General features: G+C 39.1%; 1 protein-coding gene across 2 annotated transcripts in view; it reads left to right on the forward strand.

Moving 5' to 3' along the window:
• Positions 1-20,729: 20,729 nt before the first annotated feature.
• The window catches only part of VSNL1 (visinin like 1), a gene marked incomplete at both ends in the record, with an annotated part of 52,509 nt that continues 50,082 nt past the window's right edge, over positions 20,730-23,156 (forward strand). For both annotated transcript variants that reach the window (XM_080617021.1, XM_080617022.1), the window contains one exon: positions 20,730-20,891. In XM_080617021.1, coding sequence (XP_080473147.1) covers positions 20,730-20,891 — 162 coding nt within the window. The remainder of the gene's footprint in view (positions 20,892-23,156) is intronic.

The raw sequence follows: 23,156 nt of genomic DNA on the forward strand, positions 1-23,156 counted from the left end.
AATTCCACAAAGGAGACACTCAAAATAAACACTACACTAGCAACAGCTTGCATTATCTTTAAGGCAGTAGCTAGCATTGTTTTCACTTTAGCCTCTCTATGGCTTTCTTCATTTGGAAATCCATGAAGTTTGACCTTTTGGATACATTTTGCTCTTATTTATTCCCCCTGTTGCCTACAATGGGAACTGGATGAATGTAAATGAGAAGAGAATAGATATATCGTAGATGCTGACCTGTTACAACTAAATTATCCCTGTTAATCCCATGTTTCCCAGCACCAGCCACATATATGTGTATTTCTTCATTAGCTTTCTTTCAGGATAGAAAAATCCAGCTATTAAATTTGTGTTTCAGTTTTCTTAGGAGGGGAAAAAAAGCAACCTGGAAATTACAGGATTATTCCAGGCACCATTTCAGGGATGTTCAGCTTTTTTGTTCTGCAAATGCTTTTTCTTTGCTACTGCTTTTGAAAATGGTCTGATCTTGTAATTCACTGTTAAAACCTTAAGGTGAATGTGATCAAAAAAGCCAGTCACCAAGGTCAGAATACCCTTAAAGAGGTTTGCTAATTTTAAGCTTTAGTGTTTTTCAGAAAGTAGTGTCTTTAGAAAGAAGAGGTAGAATGTAAGATTGGGACAATATGAACGCGCACACATCTCTGCCAATGAAAGCAAAGCTCGCAGATCTAATTTTAGGCTTTTCAGCCTTGGTATTGTTCCTTACAGCACAGTTATTTTCCATATGATACAAAGGAGTCCTTTTTTCAAGTTTTATAAACTGCTTTAGAAGGCAAAAACAAGGACAAAGTGAGTACATGTCATGGTCGAAAGAAAATCAAAGAAGCTTAACTAAGTTAATGACAATTGCAGTGCCATTTCTATATGCAGAGGACAGTTCTTCAAGAAAAGCAGGAATCTAGAGAAACATGTCATGAGACCTGGAAGTAAAGTGAGTTACACAGTGTCTGAACTGGGACTCTTGGGTGTGACTGGATTTGCTTCAACTTGTTTAATTAACTGACACTCTGCTTAGATGCCTAAGTCCTCTTAAAATGTCAAAAGGACCTGTGCTGTTTGGAGAAGTAGGGCTTACAGGGTATCTACCTCTCTCTGTGTGCTTGAAACCAAGCATTATAGATGCAGTGGGATATTACAACTAATTTGTTATGTAACACCAGAGAGATGCTATTTTCTTTTACTGATACATTCATATAAAACAAATTTATAGAATTAAAGAAGTATAACACTGTAGAAATGCTTGTGTTCTTTCCTTTATATTAATTACCAAGGATTGGAGCTTGTTGGTACTAAGTCATTCCCCGTGGAAGTGTCAGGAAGTCAGTGGTACTAACCTGTCAAAACTATTAAAAATACCTTTAAATGTTAACAATAGTCCCAATTTTTCATCCAAGAGAAGCTTATTAACTCAATAAATGTGTGACAATGGCCATACAAAGACCAGAGAAACTGGAGAACATAAAGCTCTGTTATTTTTGTTAATAAATCTGAACCCCCAAAAAAGAGCAGTTTGAAACAGGTTGGTAAAAGGCTGCATTGGCAGAAAGACAATTTCTTGGAAAGTCTGCACAGGGGCTTGCTGTAATGTCGATCTGGTGTTTTGTCCCACAAGTACAGCCAAGATCCACTGCCTCCTCTGTGGACTTCACCAGCCGTGTAGTACTTATGTTTGGGTCATGAGGATTGAAGCGCAGTTTAGCTGTAGGCTCTGCAGTTGTCCTCAGACCAGGAGGGTCAGCTCAGCCTGAGCTCAAGGGGTGGTATTTTTTTTTCATGCCATTCTAGTTGTCTAGAAGTTATATGTTTAGTCTAAACTAATTGTGTAGGCTTTCTTGTTAGGCAAACAAAAGCAGGCATCTCCAGAGAGCAATTAATCCTACTTATCTTGTATGCATATTTTTAGCATGGGATGAATTGCCTCTTGGTGAATTGGGTGCCTGTTTCTCTCCATTGCGCATTGGAGCCTCGATAACTAGTTTAGATTAGATATCCAGCTTCTAATGGCTACCACCCAGGTAGAAATAACGTGGATTAATCAAGTTCCCTGCTACTGACTACGTAGTAACTTCCCTATTACTATTCTGTGCATGATTTGTGGATGCTGTGTTGGAGAAGAATCTTCTCTCGGTTTTCTTTGCAATAGTTTCAGATAGTTTGGCATTAACAGTACAATTGCTCATTCTTCCGTGGTCCCCAGTCATATGAAAGTTAAACATTGCAACTGTTTTTTTTGTTACTTATTTTCATCATTAAGAATAAAAACAAAACCCAAAACATTTTCATTCAGTCTCTTGAGGAAACAGATTAAGCTACAGACTGGCAGTTTGATGTCATTCTGGATTGTGGCCAGGTTCTCAGGGTTGTAAATCAACCTAGCTGCTTTCAAGTAACAGACAAATGGTGTTTCTAAGAAAGTTTGGAGGACTGGTAACAGAATACAGTGGAAATATGACATTAGCAAAGAATGAGCAGGCCATCGAGTGGCTTTATTTGGTGGCAGGCACCTTCAAGACAGTAACTGTTTGGTGGTTTGGGGATTGCAGTTCCTAAGGGCTTTCCCAGGCCTGTCAGATTTAAGATTATTTTTTTTTCAGCAACAGATCTACATGGCGAGCAAAACAGGAATGAACTGATCATTCCTCTTAGCTATAGGGAGTTTTTAAAAGAGAAAGTACAAATACAAGTGGCATCTCTGACCCCAACGCCCTTTCCTTTTTATCCTTTTATCAGGGCAGACTGGCAGCAGCAAGAGTCAGGTTCATTTCTGTATTTGTTCTGGGAAAAACAAACAAACAAAACCAGTTCAAGCCTCCACCTAGACAGCTAGATGAGTCGACAGTGATCTCTGCTTCCCTGCTTACAAGCATCAAACAAATAGGTTTGCTCAACACTACTTTGTTAGGAGTGAGGATGGGAGAAGGGATATAGAATAACATGCAAAAAATGTAAGTAACAACTTGTCCGCCTGGTAGTTTGAATTCTCTTTTTCTACATGAGGATATCGACTCGTCCCACACTTCTTCCTCCTATCCCACTTTTTAGGTGATTAGATTCACCAAGACCCTTTAGGATCTGAAAATGGTGTATTGATGTCTCACTTGCTGTTACTGCTTGTGAACATAACTGTCTCCTGCTCTTACTGCCCACAAACGGCTCCTCTGTACGTGTTTCCTCCTCCAACAAGCCTGTGGTGATTTTGGGTAATTGGAGGAGTACACATAGACATACGAACCCAGTGCATTTGCACACGTGTGAGGGAGATACCTGTATCACTCTTGCCTTCCTCCCTGCAGCTGCATCTCATGCCTGTAAATCATGGTGTTTCTCAAGTGGCTGCCTTGGGTTGTTTGAGCTTTACACAACGTAATTACAAGCTGCATAATTTACTTAGCTTTACAACCTGTTTTTTAACATAAAATGCTCTCAAGCATTGTATAAAGTGTACAACATCATTTAAACATGCTGAGGCCTGCCCCCCGTCCCTCCTGTTCAGGGCTGCCTCTGTGAGACATGCTGGCAGCCCTGCTGGCAGCGTGGGCATCCGTCCCTCTCTGCTGGTTTGGAGTGGTTGTATTGTGCCCGAAGGTGCCAAGATTGTTTAAATGTCAATAAGATGAATTCTCTGTAGTTAAGCAAGCAAAGCTCTCTTTTTTTTGCCTTATACACCTTGCATGCTGTGAACATCACTGCTCTCACTGCTTTTGCTGATAAAAAGCCAAAAAAGGAAAAGTACAGATAAAACACCAGGGTGATGAGAATTGGAATTGGGTAGGGAATAATAGCCAGATAGGAAGAAAGGAGGGAAGGAAAGTGGGAGAAAGAGTCAGAACGTGCTGGTACAGGTTTACTGGGACTGGTTTGACAAGCATGTTGCCAGAAGCCAAAAGTACGGGGAGAAGACTGGACAAGGAAGAAGAGGGACAACTTGGGGCTGAGGTTCACAATCAATGTACTGTTATTTAACTGTCTGTATGATAGCAGAGCCATGGTAATACTGTGTAGACACTCTTACCGCTGAGCACGTCTGCATAATAAACCCAGCTTAGCCTATATTTATTGCGTGGGTACATCTATATTAGGTGTCACTGTTTCTCAGCAACATTGTAGTCAGTAATTTCACTGGGCTATTCAGGCACATTCTTTACCGCACTCTTAATGTGCGCTCACAGCTTGGCACTCACAGCTCCCCAGGACTAATGATAATATGATGTATCATTATTCATGTGCCTGGCTATTTTTATGAAGAATCAAATGCCAACTTGAATGTTTCACAGTGGCAGTGTGTGGGAAATGGGGACTTTCAAAATGCTAAGAAGTGGTACCAGGTAAAACAAGGCATGGATGCACAGGCTAGCATGATGAAGTTCAGTGCCTAACCTGCTTTGTATGCTAGGGTTGTGTTCTTAGAAAGTAGAGGTGACAGAGTTGCATTTTGAGCAGGGAAAGCAGCAGCTAATACTTTAGATGAGATTTGCATAGTTATTTAAGTACTTGCTGAGATTTTGTAAGAGCACTCAAGCTGCTGGAGAGACGGTTGATACTGAACATCACCTTGACTTACTTGGAAACAAACGAAGCAAGGCAATTTAGTAACAACACCTACATTAACCAGTAGTCCAGAGCCATAGAAGTGCTTACATGTCTTTGTAAATCTGGCTCCTTATACCATGTGCCTTGATGTCTACATTTTCTTGTTCCAAGATACACACATTTTCCCACAGAATATAATACAGATTTTTATAAGCAAGAAAAGAGATTTCTGATCCTTTTCCCTGAATTTATTTCCTGACATACACTCACTCCTTCCCCTTTTACTTGGCCTCAGTAATGAGGCTGCTCTGGTCAGGAAAGATAAAGGAATTTTTTTCCAGCATGAAGGAGCAGGCAGATTTCCTGAATATCATTTGTTCTGTATTCTGTTTTGTCTTGGAGACTGAAAAATATCACTACCAAAAGTCCATCGTTTGGAGTCTTGCTCAGTTCCAGAGGGGATTCTGGAACAGGTTCTCTTTATGCTGCGTCTTTTTGGAGTAATTTAGGAGGAAAAAAGAAAGGAAAAAAAAAAAAAAAGGTGCTGCAGCTATAACCAGCTCAAACAATTCTTTGCCTTCTGGCAGCCAACAGTTTTTATATTGCATCCTCTGATTTGAGTTACTAGCTGTTCAAAGCTCCTAGCAAGTGCCACAATAGCTTTTAAGATTACTCTTGTTTCTTGCTGCTGTTTGGGGGGGGTGTGTGCTTTTTGTTATTATTTTATTTTATTCCACTGTTTAGCTTATTGCTAAACTGTAGCCTTCTTTTCCTTTAACTTTTCCCTCTATTGTCACACCAGAGAGAGTGAACAGCTCTATCAGTGCAGCATTTAGCACAACCAGGGCCTGATCCAGCTATAGATGTGGTAGATTATCTGTTGGTTTAAAGCTTTAAATCAAGACCAGGTGCCTATCTAAAAACTGTACTCTTGCTTAATGACAAAGATTGGAGATAAACCAGGAATTTGTGTGTGAAATTATGCTGTTTCCATCTTAAGTGATCACAACACCTCTTCCCAGGTTGTTAAAATACATGAATCTATAAAATTTCATCAAGTTTTTAACCTTTAATGATAGCAGCATGTTTAAGCCGTCTTCCGTCTAGTTTTGAATTTTCTAAGTCATTTGTAGTATTCATATATGCGTATATACATAGGCATAAAAACAGTTACCACACGGTTTTACAATTTATGTAGAGTGGGGGAAGAAATAAAATATATTTTAAATGACTTGCGGAGTTACTAGGAAAGTGAGAAAGCTTGCATATGATTTGACATCACCCATAACAATCAGATTTAAATCCGGCTCTAAAGTGCTGCAACATGATTATGTAGTACTGTATATTGGGAAGATAAAACAGCAAGTGAATGTGTTGGCAATAAGAATAAGGTTATGCATGTGGGACAATGTATGTTGATAACTATAGGTTACCTATTAGAAAATAAGAATGGATCTGAGAATTAATGAGGATAGATCTCTGCAGTTACCTGTTCATGACAAGTAGTAGTTAAAATGGCTAGGAATTACTTGGACAGAAGTAGGAAAAATACTTCACTATATAAGCATGTGGAGCATCCTATCTGTAGTTATAGTCACTTCCATGATAATGAGTAATGAAATTGATAAAAGTCTAGAAAAAAGGGGTAAAGCTGGTTAGGAACGTGGAGCATAGACTAGGCAGAGTCTGGGTGCTTCACAACTGCTGAGAAGCAGGTGAACGAGAAATAGTCACTGTTTCTCACAGTGCAAGAAATAGGGTCACCAATGAAATTATTGTTTAACGTTTAATGAAATTATGAAACTGATTTCCACAGGATGTTGTGGAGACCAAGATATAAGTGTGGTCAAAAAGAGATCAGGCAAATTCAGGAAAGCTAATTTAGTCAGTGATTATTAGACATGATAGTCTGGAGAGTCAATGGAGAGAACAGCATCTCCAATGTATGACTCATTCCACCCTACGAGAAATGCCTCAGATCAACTTGCTGAATTGCTATCTGGCTATGACTGTCTCTGTTGGCTGAAATGACTATATTAGTGTATTTGAGAGCACTGAAGCCAGGTGATTTCAATCACACTATACATGTTACATTCATAAACTCAAATTGTGGGGTTTTTTTGCAATTAAGAAAGCTGTGGATGCAATTAAATGGTGAACACGCCATTGACTATGAAGAAAGGTTATTCTTCTACTTGACATCCAAGATATTTTTGTTCATTCCTAGGAGTTTAATTTGTGTAACTTATTACAGAAATACAAAAAAATTAGAAGACATTATATCATCCTCAGTCACTCACAGCCTCTGGAATCATTAGAGGGAGCGACAACTATTTGTGATCATAAACCTTTTCACCTGCACATTCTCCAGCGATGAGTGAAGTAATCATGAGGTAATGCCAAGGAAGGCAGTGTTTGGTATTTCTAGCTTTCCAGATTCTACAGACTTAAATAGTCCAGGGTAGCTGTCAATGCAATTGCAGCTGCTTGGTATCATGATTAGGAATACAAGTATTTCACCCACTGCTGTCTCCTGTTACCTGGGAGCAGCAGTTACTGTGGAAGGCACAGTCATGTCAATGCTGCCCGAGCTGTTCGTCCTTACCTGTTACCTCCAACAATTCCCCCTTGACTTGCAGTGATAATCCCTGATTGGCTTTGGCAGAACCCACAAGGCTGTCTCAGCAACTCTGCTTTAAAATGGAACTGTCTGTTTATGGTTACTTTTCTGTCTGGCACCTTTTTAGTTGTAGTTCTGTAGGTCTCAACTACTCCTATGGACAATTCAGTGACAGACAGCCCTAAGTTAGGAACAAACATCCTGCCCCTTGAGAATGAGAGTTACATGTCGTGCTTTCCATGATTCACAGACTGTAATAATGTCTTTTTCTTGCTAGGTTTTCTAAAGTAGTTTTCCAGGGGGTCTTTATGTACCAGAGGTGGGCAGTGAGTCAGAGCAAAACTTTATTTTCCTAGACAATTTAATGGAACTGCAGGCTGGTATTTTAGATTGCAATTTTGAGACCTTGGAAAAGATTTTTGAGTCAGCTTGTTTGTGCTTAGCAGCCTCTATCAGTTGCTTTATCCTGGTGGATGATAAACTCAAGGAATTCAGACATTATTTTTTGTATTTTTATATTTCATATTTTTATCTGCATCACCTTTGCTTTTTTTCTCTTTTTTGGATGTATTGCTACAGCCTGTCCCAGAGATTTCGACTCTCTCTTCTACTTTTTGTCTATCTTTTATTCTATATATTTATACTATTTATTCCAGTAGAGCTCTATTGAAAAATAGTTTGAAGAAATTATTCCAATTATTTTTAATGTATGAAGTGATAAAATTGTGTAGTCCTTTAGCAGGAGAGGCTTTCTCTCTTTGGTTTTCTCTATCTCCCTGCCTCCCTCTGGCTTATCTTTTAACAGAAAGACCATTTGCTGTGATTCATATTTGGGACTTATGAAAAGTTGTATGTTTTACTTAGCTGTCTCTCCAAACTATTGTTTGCATAAATGAAGTCAAAACTAGAAGAAATATCTCACTGCTTTCAATTATTGCATATCCAAGATTTTCTGGTTTGTGTTTCTAATTAATTTTTTGTTAGGAAAGACATACATGAGGCTTAGAGGCTTGCCATTAAGGTCATGAAATAATAATGAAGTTCCTGTACTGGGGACATAGAGTCTTCTCAGAGACAGCCAGCTTTTCCTTTGCTTTGTCCTTTTTGTTCATTTTGCAGTTTCTATCAATATTAATGTCAGAGTGCATTCTTCTTTTCCCTCAATATATAACCTTGCTCGGAGCTCTGTCATCTGTAAGAACACTTATATTTTCCAGGAAGAAGGGTTTTTGAGACTCAGCTATGTTATCTGTCTCTCTGATTTCAAATAGCAATATTACTAGCATGTGCTAATTAATGAGGAAATACTAGCTAAAGGTTATGTGCATTATGGCTTTTTGATGCTGGGTTTTGCTGTTTAACTGAGATACTCTGTACTGAAGAAATCATTCTTACATTTTTAATTAATTGCATGCTTTATGACAAAAGTTAGGTTGGCAGTTCTGGAAAGTAAAACTCCTAAAGGAGGAAGGAAGCACAATGAATACTTCTAAGGTCAGTCCTGGTGGGTTTCGCACTTTCTCAGCCTCGATGTTTTTGCTCCAGCGTTCATCAAGGATACTAGTCAAGGCCAAAAAATGACTTGGAGATGAGCTACGACTTGGTCTTCCTGTGCGTTATTCTATAAAATAGCAAAGGGGTGTCATAGTGGTGGACTTGGCAGTGTTAGATTAACAGTTGGACTCAATGATCTTAAAAGCGTTTTCCAACCTAAATGATTCTATGGTTCTGTGATTCTGTATATGGACAGCCTGTTAATCTAGGTTGGAAACATCTTATTTCCCACTTAATCTTCAGATGCATAACAAAGCCGTCTTCCTAGCTTAAGTGTGGAAGAAGGCAGGCATTTTTCGTGAACTCCAGAGACAACCTGTAGGTATAAGCCTGATGCAATAGTTTAGGTGAACAGGGTTTGTCTGTGATGGCTTTTCCCTGTTTCCAAAACAGGGCTCTTTGGCACTTAGCTGGTTTGCTAGGCTCAAGTTAGCTGTCTAAAGTAGGTAGGCAAGATCTCATTCAACTGATTCAGCTGCTTCAGTAGAGGTGTTAAGTGCATTCTGAAAGGCTAAGGTGTCTGGGACATCCACATGGAGTTAGCAGATGCTAATGCAGGGACCAGCTGGGACACGCTTATGTCTGGGCAGCTGAGTTGACCTGAGTGGCTTAAGTCATACTGACAGGACTCACTAGAGCATTTCATGCACTCATTGCTGTGAGATGGTCACCAACTTGCCTGCTTAAACTAGATTGAAAGAACTAAAATATTATTTCAAATGAGCCATCAGACCACTCTAATTGAAATTATTACATTAATTCCAAACCATAAAAATCAAAAGGGATGGAAATAAAACTTTGCATTTCATAGTAGTGTGATGGAGGAATTTTTATTTGAAAATTCTACCTGAAGAAAGCATTTCCAAGTTTTCTAATGTGTTTCTTTGATAGTCAGTGTTACTGCCAGTCTAAATATATTTTTCCTGTTTAAGCTGTTCATGTGATTAATTTGCTCGCTTGTTTGTATAAGTAACATTTTTTACTGTCCCTCAATGTCCAACTCAAAAGTGTAAAGCCATTGATTTTGTTTTGCAGAATCATGATTCATCTTCTCAGTAATGCATTTCCTCTGCATTTAATCATGCTCCATCTGAAGCAGTCACAAGGGATAGTTCTGACTATCTGTTTATAATGAATTTGTGGTGAGCATTGCACCAATGGATCACTAGCCACAATGATGTAAACACTTTGTTTTGATTTTGAAAGGGTTTTAGTAAAATAAAAAGCTGTGATCTGCTTTCCTGCTAACCACTTTTGTTAATAACTGTCGTAGCATAGTCACGTGCTTTTTAGTTGTAGTTGTTTAGCACACAGGTCAAAATCATCAGTCGAAATCAGCTGATTCACAGCCATCATAGATGGATGTGCAAAAGCAAGCTAACTCCATAGGCTTAAGTGTTTCTTTTTAATGAAGAAATTGAATGGAAGCAAAATACTTAAATGTATCTGTATGTGTTAGCTTATATATATATATTTCTGTTACCACAACAGTATTTACAGACTATATGCTGATACCCCTACTCAGCATTTTACTCCATCCTTTGTCAGTCATAGTTGTAATTACACCACACAGGAATATTAACAAGATAAAAAGAGACCCTATCGCTGCTTTGTGAGTTGGGAACAGAGAGAAAACAATCTAGGCACTGATCTTGCTGCTGTTAATCCCAGCTGACACTGGAGGAGGGCCTTACAGTGCTCACCATGCCCACTTGTTGTGAATCCAGAACAATGACACAGTGTCTTGTGCTGCTGGACATAGCTGCTAAAGAGACTATGGTGGAGAGCTGGATTTTAGAAATTGGTTGGAGAAGACCAAGCTTTCATATAGCATTTAGATGGTCAGAATGAAATTTCTTACAAAATAATACTGTATTTAATAATAATAAAAATATATTATTCTTATTCTTTGAGGCCAGGACTTTACTTGGCTAGGAACTGTACTGGGGAAAAAACATGGGATGACAAGGGCATAATGGAGCAATCATCAGGAACCCAACCTCTGCAGTTTAGCTACTTAAAACTGTTTTGGTTTGGGGGGGCCTGGAAAAGGGTGGAAAAGAGGTTTGGTTTTTTTTTTCACTGGTTTGATGGAAGTAAATTCAGGAAAGACTCTGTTTGGTACACCAGCATTTGTACTTGGAATGGCATTAATGACATCTGAATAAAGATTGCGGTACATAGGATTAACAATCAACCTTGGCAAATCTGTGTGTTTCCTAGTGAGATCAGGAATGGCATTTTGATTCTAGGTTATCCACTGTCAATTAGCAAGGTAGGATTTTTCTTGCTTCACTTTAAGCGTTTAGAAATCCAGTCAGATCTAAGCAAGTACAGCGCTGCCTCTACAAGCAGCAGAAAGAAAGAGACATTTGCAAAAGGTGATTCATCCTGTCTTAAAATAAGTATACATGTATTCATCCTGCTTCTTCCAGGCATCTCTCTCTGCATAGGGTGAATCACTCTGAAGTCACTTCTGCCATCTCCATTGACTGCAGAAGGACCAAAGACAAATTACTTTTGAAACAGCTAATGTTTGATGTGATTAATCCACCTTTTCAGAAAAGTAGGGCAGTGTTGTTTAAGTGCTGTGATGAGGAATATAGATAAAAAGGAAGAGTGAATTTTGTACCATTAAGTAAAGCCCCAGTGACTTATGGTCATAAAAAGGGGATGTGATGGATTCAAACTCAGAATAAGGCTTGAAGGTGAGCAATAAAAGGACCTCTTGGTAAACACAGCAACTTAGAGAATTTGGCTTTTCACATATCAGACATAAGAGTACTGTGACATTTCAGACTAGCAATAGAACAAACTGATAGCAAATAAGACCTCCTGTAATATAAGTGGAGAGAAAGTACGTATTACTTTTTATAGGCAATTACAACAGAATAAATGAATATTTAAAACCAAAGAAAAACTGAGAAAAAAAAAAAAATGGTGTGTATATGTAAATATGGTCAAGGCAATGGCTAAAGTCTAAAGAAAATCAACATTTTAATGAACTTTAGTCTCTACAACTGGATATGTACAAAAAATATATATCACAGACAGAGGAAATTATATGGTTTAGCATTAAAAACCCTAGATGGATGTTTACAGTCTACATAAATGTTACCCTATTGTTACAGAAGATTGGAACCCACTCAGGGAAACTGTAATATTCAGGCATGCTTTGTCAATCTTCCCCCTCAAAAAAGGTGTTTGCAGTGGCTGCCCCAGAAGAGGTGAAATACTGAAATACCTAGAATTGAATAAGCCACTCTTTTGATATGCAGGGCTTGGAAAGTGATCATTAGTGCTGACATGTAACTTGTTCCACTGGCCACCCTGAACTAGAGTGAACATCACTGGAGTGATGTCCAAGAGGTTTTGGATTTCTCTGTTAACACATCAGGGCATCTCATGAGGGAAAGCCTATTGGAAACCATATTCTAGAATATAATCTTAGAAAAAAACCAAGATCTGTTTTACGGGGTAAAGTTATATAGCAAAGTTGTGCCTGGAATCAAGGCTCTGGTGTTGGAGCATTCTGGATAATCGGGTGATTGGAATGGTATTCAGCATATGAATTATTACAAAAAGGCACAGTAAATATTCTGCATGCATTTTAAAATATTTATTTATGAGGACAGAATTGAAGAAAACAGACTGGTGAAGAAAATACTCATTTCACTGCTGAAAAATAAAGCTTCTTCCTCAACTCACACCTCTTTGTTACCTACTGATCACCACAGCTGATAGAAGCTTGGCCAATAGTAAAATGAAACTATGGCACCAGAGGTACTTATGTGTTTGTCTGACAGTTAGCATTAGCAAGCATATTGTTCTTTTCAGAAATTAGTTGCTAAGTTTTCCAGAACATATAGGTCGCCAAATTCTGTCAAAATATTAGAGAAGTAGACATAAAAAAATCGAAACAACCTAAACCAAAACCAAAGAAGTTTGAGTTATGGCATGCAACAAAGCCAAGTAACAAAGTGAAGGAGAAAGCAAAAATTTTCTTAAGGACTTCTGAGCATTCAGAGTCTAAGCTTCTGTCGCAATATGGGTACTCTCCTTGTAGTCTAAAAAGAGACAGAGAAAGAGCAAGCAAAAGAGGGAATTTTCCCTGTCTCTCCAGGTCTAAAGCTAAGAGACAGAGCCTCAGAGCTCTTCCGAGCAGTTGGGACTTGTTGGACAACCCAGATAAGTCTCTGCTTTATGCTACGTACCTCTTCTCTGTCTACTTTCAAAGGAGGAAAACCAGCTATGACATGTTGTAAGCAAATGAACAGAGTGGGCAGAAATAAGACCCTGTTATGTACTTCAGGCCACATGTCTTCAAATAAGCTTTTGCCCAAGCTGCCATCTTCAGCGCTGGGCTTTGAATAGAGCCCTACTACTGTGACCCTCAGGGGTGCATCAGCAGTGGAGCTACTCGTGAGTCTGGCATTACCCTTGATTTTCATGTTGCAACTGTAGAGAACTCCCTTTTCTTTTAATTCCAGACTCAACAGAAAGCAAATCCTCACTTTTAATGAAATAAATCCAATTTTTGCTTCTTAGTCACCTAGAGAAAAAAAACCCTACATACCAGTCGTTGTTATGTTAGATCATCCTCCTACACAGCTTTTACCCTTTCAAATGTTTTTTTATTGCTTGAATCTAATTGAATATCCATCTCATTGCAAATAAAATTTTAAAATATATCTCTCTTCTTTTGCTTAAACCTCTTTTCTCCATTTATTATTCAATTTGGTTGGATAATTGCATTCCTTAATGTTATTACTCTCTATTTTTCCCCATTTCTTTTACACAGAGAGATTGCAGGCCTGAATCTGATCTTTGGTAAAGCCAGTAAAGTATCTGAAATCACTGGATTTATTCCAGGTTTTTTCTGTGGTGTAATATAAATCAGAACCTAGCCTGCTTGTTTCACCCTTAGTTTGAGGTTTATGTTGTCAGCAATAAATTATGACTGCTTCTAGGTTCTGTATGGTGTTACACAAACATACACACAAAAATCCTTATCTTAGAATCACAGAATGGTTTGGGTTGGAAGAGACCTTTAAAAATCATCTAATCCAATCTCCCTGCCATGGGCATGGATGTCTTTCACTAGATCAGGTTACTCAGAGCCCCATCCAACCTGGCCTTGAACACTTCCAGGGATGGAGCATCTTCCATCTCTCTGGGCAACCTGTGTCAATGTCTCACCACCCTTATTGTAAAAAATGTGCTCCTTGTATTCAATGTAAGTCCACTTTTTTTTGAGTTTAAAAACATTACCGCTTGTCCTATCACTGTAGCCCCTGGTGAAAAGTCTCTTTCCATCTTTAAGTGCTCTTTACTAAAAGTCTTTCTCAGTCTTTCTTAAAAGCTCCCTTTAAGTATTGAAAGGCCTCAACAAGATCTCCCTGGATCTTTCTCTTCTCCAGGCTGAAAAACCCCAACTCTCAGCCTGTCTTCATGTCAGAAGTGCTCCAGCCCTTCTATGAAACAGTAAGTGTATTTGAAGGAATGAGGCATCTGTGTGGATTGATAGCCTGCTTCTAGTTATCCTTCATGCTCATGTTAGTAGAGAAAAGGCAGTGTCAGAAGTAGCCTGAGGAGAAAGGAACAATGCTGGGAGTTGTCAGGAGTTACAGTTATTATTAGCACATAGCTGGAAATTTGATAAATAGTCTGCTCAAGAATAGCATGAAAATTATTCTGGTTTTGTAGATTATAGACATAGTTCTCTGCTTTCCCAGCATTTAATTGTTTGGGGGTTTGTTACCCCTATATTGCAGTCTATACAGCGTTTAATGTACTGTTTATAGATTTGTATTGTGTCAAAGATTGGAAAGACACCCACCACGTGCCTGCTCAACGCCTGGATTTCACATGTCATCCCCAGGCCTCTGTGTGTTCTTGTGGGAGCTTGTAGGCTGGGAGTGGGCAGAGGGGTGGAGATGAACCACAGCTTTCCTTCCAATCTAATGAGTGCCTGCCAGCACAGCTGAGCTGGCAGAGTGAGTGTTGTCATTTGCTTCTGGCATAGTCCGCATGACTCGTTCCCATTTCCCAGAGCTAGGGAAGAGCAAGAAAAAACATGCACCATACAAGCAAACTCGTTTAATGCAGAGACCTCATGAGGCTGCAGAGATGTTGGCTGACTACCCCCTGCAGCTCATGCAGGATTGCTGCGAAAACAGGAGCATGAGCATGGGCAGGGGCAGGTGTCAAAGCAACCAAAATATATTGAGATACATACCTTACCTATCTGTAATGGTAGCCCTATTCAGTTAGATGCTTGTGTGTGGGGACATAGGGTGAATGTCCCTGTACTCTTGGGGTCAGTAATGAGAGGGAGGTGACTGCAGTCACCAGCATATCTTTTCCAAATGGTCCTTGGGATGAGCCCTTTTTCTCTCAGCTACCCATGGAGAGAATTTAGTGAAACTAGGCAGCTACTGCGGATACAAAATGTTAGGTGGTATGACTGCCCCATTTTCTTCCCGAGTGTTTCACAGCGTCACTGAGGTTGGAGGGAGCCTCCGGAGATGCTCTAGTCTAACCCCTTGATCAAGCAGGGGCAACTAGAGATGATTGCTCAGAGCTGTGTCCAGTTGAGCATTGAGTATCTTCAAGCATGACGAGTACACAACATTTCTGGATAACCTGTTCTGGTGTTTCATCACCTGCATGATAAAAAATGTGTTTACTCACAATCAGATACAGTGTCCTGAATTTCAGTTCAGGCCTCTTGTCTCTGTGTACCACTGGCTCTGCTGTCTTTTGTCTCCCCTGTTGGGTATTTAGACACACATTGGTAAGACCTCTTGAGTCTTCTCCAGGCTGAACAGCCTCAGCTCTCTCAGTCTTTCCTTGTGTGATAGATGCTTCAGTCCCTTCATCACCTCTGTATTGAACTCCAGTTGTGTTTCAGCAGTGCTGAGCAGAGGGGAAGGATCACAACCTGGCAACACATTTCCTAATGCAACTTGAAAATAAAATGGTTTTGTATCATTGACTTTAAAGAAAGCAAGCAAAATGACACAAAACTGGATTTTAGGGGTATGGTTGGTCGTTGTTGGTGCTGTCTTCTCAAAGGAATATGGTTCCTTTTTCAGCACAAATACGTGATCTTCAGCAGCACTCAGTTTACTTCCTTAGGAACAGCCGGAGTTATATTTGCACTTGATCCCGTTGAACATTGAACGCTTGCCGAGGAGGGCAAAGTGGAACAGAGGGGAAGGGAAGAAGGAAACAGGTGGGAACGGAGCTGCATTAGCAACAGTTTGGGGGTGTTTTGAAATCGCTAAACAGCAAACAAGCTTCTGTAAGTGTCATGTTTTGCTATTGAAATTTAACTTCTCTCTTTAATAAAATTCTGATTTGTAAAACCGTACTCACACTGCCAGTTTAGTACTGGCAAGCCAAGTGGGAGAGGCAGAACTGATAAACCTGTGCAGGAACTGCTTGCAAATATTCCATGGAAAAAACCTTCCCATTGGCCAGGAAGTTTGGATGATGATTGTGTGGAGAGTGAAGAGCTTTTGAAAGAGCACGTGTGGGACATGTGATGGCATTGCAGGAAAGGTGTCAAACAGGGAAAACTGGCTTTAAAACTACGTATGGTCTTAAAACTGTAGGAACTGTCTTCTGCATGTGACTTAATGCCCGTTACCTCCAAAGTCCCCAGTAAATCATATAAAATCAGTTTGCTTAGCCATGCTGCAGAGTCATTTTAGAGTGACTTTCAGTAGCTGCTGAAGCCCTTTCCTGCTTCCCGGGTGGGCTGGCATGGACCTCCTGAGGCCCGGCGGGGCAAAGAACAAGCAAATATGGCCTCATATTGTCCCTGCCTGCTGCTGGCACAGCCTGGACTGCTGCAGGTTGAGGGTCGGTTGTTTAATAAAGTGCCATCTTTTAAATCTGACCTTCCTATGGGTGTGTGAAAACAGCAATTAAGGTGTTACTTAATGAAGTATTGAAGTACTACTGTAGTGAGCGTTTCTGAAAAGCTTATTTCTTTGGGTAGCTGATGGCCCCTTTGCAGCATTTCAGCCAAAAGGATGTGTTTTAAAACTAAACCTTCATTGCTGTTGCTACTTGTGCCACAGCAATAGGGTTTTAGTGGTTTTCTTAATCTCTAATTTGGATTCTGTTCCCCTTTCTAGTATTAATAAGCATTCTCCTGCCAGAGTATGCTCATTTGGAACTGACTTGACACCTTTACTGGTACCAAGTGCAACCCGTGTACTGTGGTTCCTTGTTTATCATGGAGCTCTTGTCCATGGTGGTTTGCAATCAAAGTATGCTGCTATTTGGTGGGGTGTGTTCCCTTTCATGATTTCTGTCAACCAGAAAACGCAACAGATGAATAACAGTGCTTGGATTGTCACATGTATGGTAGGAAAAATGGAAGTTGGAAGCAAATTTATAGTTTAAAAGAATAACATTTATTAAACAAAGAAATGCTTGCAGGGTGACCTTTCTCCTCTTGAAAACTTAGTGATTGTGCAGCTGTTCTCTCCTGTCTTTTCCTAATGCATATTCATAGATTTTTCACAAGGAAAAAACACGTTTGGGAAACCATGATTATAAGTTAATTAAAAATATTTTTAATTTTTGAAAATTAAATGTGTTGGCAGTGGCATACTCGTTGCTAATGGGTGATTGTACTTTTTCAATAATAATAAGAGATTCAATGAAACTCTAGAAGATGTTAGAATACTATTAACTAGATAATCTATGTATTTGAGTTTTTATTCCCAAATAAAACAGATTTCCCAATGCCAGAAGTGTGAGTTTATATTTGATAATTATATGACACTCTTGAGCTTTCTTGCGGATTGTAATTCAATTCCATGAGAAAAGAACTTTAAAGCGAGACGAAAGAATGGGTGCCTCTAATTACAGGAAGGCATTGTGACCAGCTTGGTCAGCTTGTTCAGTCCCTTGTTTCAAACAGATCCTGACAGATTATGCACCGTGCTGTGCTGGAGCAGCAAATAAGAGTATGGAACCCAGCAGTCCCAAATTATACCTTCCTCAGATACTGGTTTGGTTCTGTGGAAAAAAATTGTTTCTGAAAGTGTTTATCAAGATGTGAGCTGCGGTTTTCATTTGCTGGAGGCTATTATATGGTGAGGTACATCAGGGCTGGCTGGAAGCTGTTTGTGATTTATTGGACAACCCATGGCAGAACAAGCAGCTGACCAAAACTAGGGACCTGTATCACAGAGGCAGAAAATTGGTGTCTTGTTTCTTCGGATCTGATAAGAGAAAAGGTTATGCGTGGATATGTTTGTCCAGTTCTTTATTCATGTATTCTTGAATTTGTGCACTCACTCCGTTTTCTATGGTGTTTTGTGTCCACGCTACTGAAAACAGCATAGGTACCTTTGGAGGGTGGTGCTGAGGTTGTAGGTTCCTTCTGCTTCCACTGCTGTGTAGTGCCAAGTCCAAGGGCTGTAAAGCTGACATGATAAATACAGGAAAAGTTGCTATTACAGAAGATTTGTCAGTCAAAACCACCGGATTTTATGTGCAAGCGTTGTTGAGTTAGATATTAATGGGGATAAGAATCCAGGTGAAAAGAGTCAAGTAAAAGCACACTTGGCTAAATTAAGACAGCCAGAAGATGCCTTATGAATCTACCTAAGGTAGTTACTATAATTGCTGAGAATCTTTAAGGGTCCTCTGGGTCCTAAGTAAAGCACCTTATGACTGCAAAAAGGTAACACAGTTTAAAGTAGGAAAAAGAAAAAAGGGGAAATAAACAGATCCCTTGAAGATTAGAACAAATAAAATAGTCTATTGGAATAGTCTATGGAAATAGTCTGTTGTTTGCTTAAAAGCCATCTGAGTTGGAGCTAAAGAAATAACTAAAGTATACTTTAGTCTCCATGAAATTTAAATTCAGATTATGCCAAATTAGGCCAGTGCCATACATGAGAAGATGGAGATTCCAAGGATAAAGCTGGGGCAATTGTTCTAAATACTATAAATTGCAAACCCAGCATTTAATCAAAATGGCTAATTTCTGGACATCTATGTTTACTATTAGGCCGTGGAAATTACCTGAAAGATTGCACTCCCTCATATTTGTGCTAAGTTTACCAAAACATGGATGGGAGTTTGGCAAAGCTTCAGGGTAAGTTTAGAGCAAGTAGTATGTTGCCATTAATTAGCAGCTGGGTGAGTCCTTGCAGCGGGCTCAGAGAAGATACAGCGCCTTGAGCAAGAAAGCACTGCGGCATTCCGTGGCATTGATACAAAGAGGGTGTGCAGAGCCTGGGGAAGGGAGATCTTCTTTCTGGAGGCACTGCGGGTAATGGTGGCTCACTCCCACTTCCAGGTACATCTGTGCACAGCACAGTGCACTTGTCTAACAGCAGCGTCCCGAAGGCATGGACGCATTTCTGGCTGGAGTTCCTAGCCCGATGGTTTGTGGCATTTTGTACTTTCCAATGATCGAATCTCCCAGATTTGTTCCAGTGAATGCTTTGACGAAAGACACCTTCCTTCTGGGTGTCAGGGGTGTTTGTGTGGCCAAGTTGTGTGCTGTCTTGGCAAAGAGGTTTGCTGCCAGCCCTGGTTGTCTTGATGGGCTGGGGGGTGTGGGAAGGGGTGAGGACAGACTGGGGAGGACCATAGCCAAAAGAGAGGGGGGGCCATGATGTGTTTCAGAAGGAGACGTGGTGCTGCTGGTGGTATGGCATCAGAGGATGTGTTGGCCACTCACAGACCAGAAAGAATGTTTAGCTTTGCACTTGCTCAAGTGGAAAGGAAAAAATAAGGAAATTATATAAATATATTGATTTGTTGGAACAGAGCAAAGTGTGTCCTTTTGAGGAGAAAAAAGCTTCCCCTTCAAAATAGGGGAATGTAACAAAAGCAGTAAATTAGTATCAGGAATGGTTGGTGATATGGACTTAAAATCACTGCATTCAGTGTGATGCTGTCATTAGAGGCATGCTATACTGGGAGATAAAATGGAAATGCTAAGCTAGGCTTAGGAAAGAAATTATTCATTGTTTTGCAGTTCTGTACAGGACAAGTTAAGTACTGTCTGTCATCTGATTAAAAAACAACTGGAAGACATTTCCTGCCATGAAACAAACTGTAGTAAAGTAGAAAAAGTTAAAGAAAAGGATTTCTCAGAAATCCTCTCAAAGGACATACTTGGTCAAATGTCAGAGGACCTGGAAATATCTCAAAGGGCCAACGTGAGTAGTACTGAAATTACTGTACATATCTATATGCACATGCTTATTTTGTATTTCTGTGTGGTTTATGTTTAATGTTTATAAGTGTGTATGCAAAATGTAAGTAACATGTAGTGGATATCTTTAGAGTTAAGTGATTAAATATAAACCATTTACTGTGTATCATTATGCAGTAAATATATACATACACATACATCAACATACACATACATATTCATGTCTGCATATATACATATATATGTTCATACATATAAGAATTAAATTAATTTTTCCAGTTTGGTTTAACCATTTTTTGAGACCAAGTGTGTGGCCCTCTCACTTTCCTTCCTCCCGGTGGAGCACCTAGTGCTGACATTACAAGCCTGTCTGTCCACGGCCTTGTACTTGTGAGAAATAGCTGCTACCATGGATGTCATATCAGAAGAGATTTGCAAGATAAAGTATAATAGGAAATTGTGGACATGCCTAAATCTGTGAACAATTTTTGTTAAATTCAAATAAAAAGTTAAATAATCTTTTTCAGCCTTAGAGTGAAGAAAAGTAGAAATTACCTAATTTGAAGGCAAATGAGCAAGGCCTTAAAACTTCTAAGGGAAAGAAGAATGTTATCTTTTTCACTGTTTTTAGCCTCTAATATTCAAGCATAGCTTAGATTCCTGTTCACTAGTGAATTATGAAGTTGTGTTTGACTAAAACCAGCAGTGAATATGAAACAAGTGATGAGTTCGAGCTTTGTCACTAGTTCCAGTTTAAAATGTACACAGCAACTTGGGTAATTGTATTATTTTTTTTCTTCTTAAGGCAGAATGGGGAAACAGAATAGCAAGCTGGCCCCTGAGGTGATGGAAGATCTGGTGAAGAGCACGGAGTTCAATGAACATGAGCTAAAACAGTGGTACAAAGGATTTCTAAAGGACTGTCCAAGTGGTAGACTGAACCTTGAGGAGTTTCAACAGCTCTACGTAAAAGTAAGTTGTTTATTAAGTTCCTATTATTTGGCTGTAGAAGGTTGCTAAGTAATATGGTCAAGAGCTGCTAGTTGCTTAGACTAAAGAGTACCTTTGCTAGAAGAAGCAATGGTGAAGACCAGGAGATAAATAGAAAGTGCTCATCACACCAGCAATTCATGTAGCTCCAGTGGTCAGAACCAAAAGTTTAGACAAAAAGCTGTGATTTATTCACAGGAAACATATTCTCTGCATTCTGTAGTTTATGGTCCTCTTTCACCTTTAAAGATGGTCCTGTTCAATAAACAGCGCTGTACCTGTGTAATACTGCTGGAATATAAGCCTGTGATTGCTGGACCTACTCATATGAAAAGCTGCCCTTTTGGTTTCAGAAAAAGTGGTGGGATTTCATGACAGTATGTCCTGGAGATACATTACACACTGTGCAGAAAGGATTTCTTTCTCTAAATTTTAAGTATTGCTTTTATTTTTTCCCTGCTATCTCTTTGCCTTTGTTATATAGGAAAGGAAAACCAGGCTGCTCAGTCTGTTTTCTTCTTATTTTTCATTATTTTATCAAGTTCAGTGTAGTCTTTTCCTTACATTTATTATGTATTTATTCTCTAACAAGAAGAGCATGGGGGTAGCATAAGGAGTGTATTCATGTTACAAAGATAATTATATTTTAATTCAGAATCGAGTGCCTGCCTAAAGGTCAGAGACTTCAAAGTAGTTTTAATTAGTTAAAATATTGGATGGCAGTGATGAACAGTAGGATCAGAATGGTTCATAAATATAATATAAGGCTGAATAAAAATTAAAAAGTCTTTCAAATGCAGCAGTTAATATTAAGCCCACTCACAATTTCTGCAGACAAATGGGACTGTCTTTTCCCTTAAATGCATGCTACAGTCCTTTCCTAAATTTCTTCAGCCTTGAACCAGATCCCTCTGCAAATTATTACCTACCCCCTTTTTCCTTCTGTTGAATGGTCTAGCAAAGCCTGCTGACTCCAGCTTACATAAATAAGCTTTTGTCTTAATGTTTATGGCTCAAGATGTTGCCTCATGATTCTTTTTGTAAGAAATGGCTGACTTTGTAATGAGTGTTATTTTCAGATGAAAGAATTTTTAGTGCCTTGAGGGATTGTGTTTGTTATTGACCAACAACGTATAGCTTCCGTTTCAAACAGTGCACATCCAGCAAGATCAGACATCTAATAATTTCTTATACATGTTTCTGTGGAAAGTAAATGCTCTTCACAAAATACGGGTTCCTAATGAGATAGATCAAGTGTTTTAACTCCTTAGAAATCATTCTATTCTTTTTGGCAAATCACAGTAAAGGAATTACTTTATCATTGTTTTTTAATGATTTTATGTGTTGTGGGAAACGTATCTTCTTATAGCTTGAAAATGTTAGGACTTTCTCCCTTCAAAGGGGTGTTTGAAGTGTTACCAGGTATTTCACAAGACACTTTACTCATAAAGAAATAGCAAAGAGTAAATTCAATATCCTGTTTACAAAAATGGTAGTGCAAAAAATACTCTGAAGAGCACAGCAGTATTTTGATCCTGAAATTTGGAGACAGCTCTGTAGTGTTACTAAGCTGCAATATCTAGCTTTTAGTTTTATGGCCTCACACATTTTTAGATATGCACATCAAATAAGATTGTCTCCCTTGCTTTGGTAGTTATGGGTTTTGAGGTTTACTCTGTAGTGGTACTGTCATATATTTAGTCCAGTTTATTGTCATTCTATATATAATGTCTATATGCAGAGCAAAATACTAATTTCGTAGAGGACAAATACAATTAGCTGTAGCAAATCCAAAGCTTTTCTTCTCATTCTGTCATAGAAATGCTTGTGAAATTATGGCCCTAGGCTCTTCGAGGAGCTGATAGCCTGAGAGTTGGCTGTGGTGGTGACTTCTCCTATGAGGACATTCTGCCTGCCCTGGCTTCAGGCTGCAGACAAAAGCCCCACATGAGAAATGATCTTTCAAGGAGGAGCCACCAGCAGGAGACCCAAATCATTACGATTACTTTTACAGCATTTCAGTTCCTTTAATGCATATTAAGGGAGAAAATGTATGAAGCATGTATTAATTAGTCATTCCTCTATGTGAACTTAGAGTTGGGAGGGATGACATTTATCTGTTGGTCTAAATTGGGTTTTATTGAAGAAGATTTCTGTAAATCATGATATTTGGAAAACAAATATAGGACTTACCTTCAACTCAGGTTTACATTTTATTAAGATGACATTGTTTCTTTGTTCATGAGA

Source organism: Psittacula echo (assembly GCF_963264785.1).
Source record: "Psittacula echo genome assembly, chromosome: 4".
Taxonomy (NCBI): Eukaryota; Metazoa; Chordata; class Aves; order Psittaciformes; family Psittacidae; genus Psittacula; species Psittacula echo.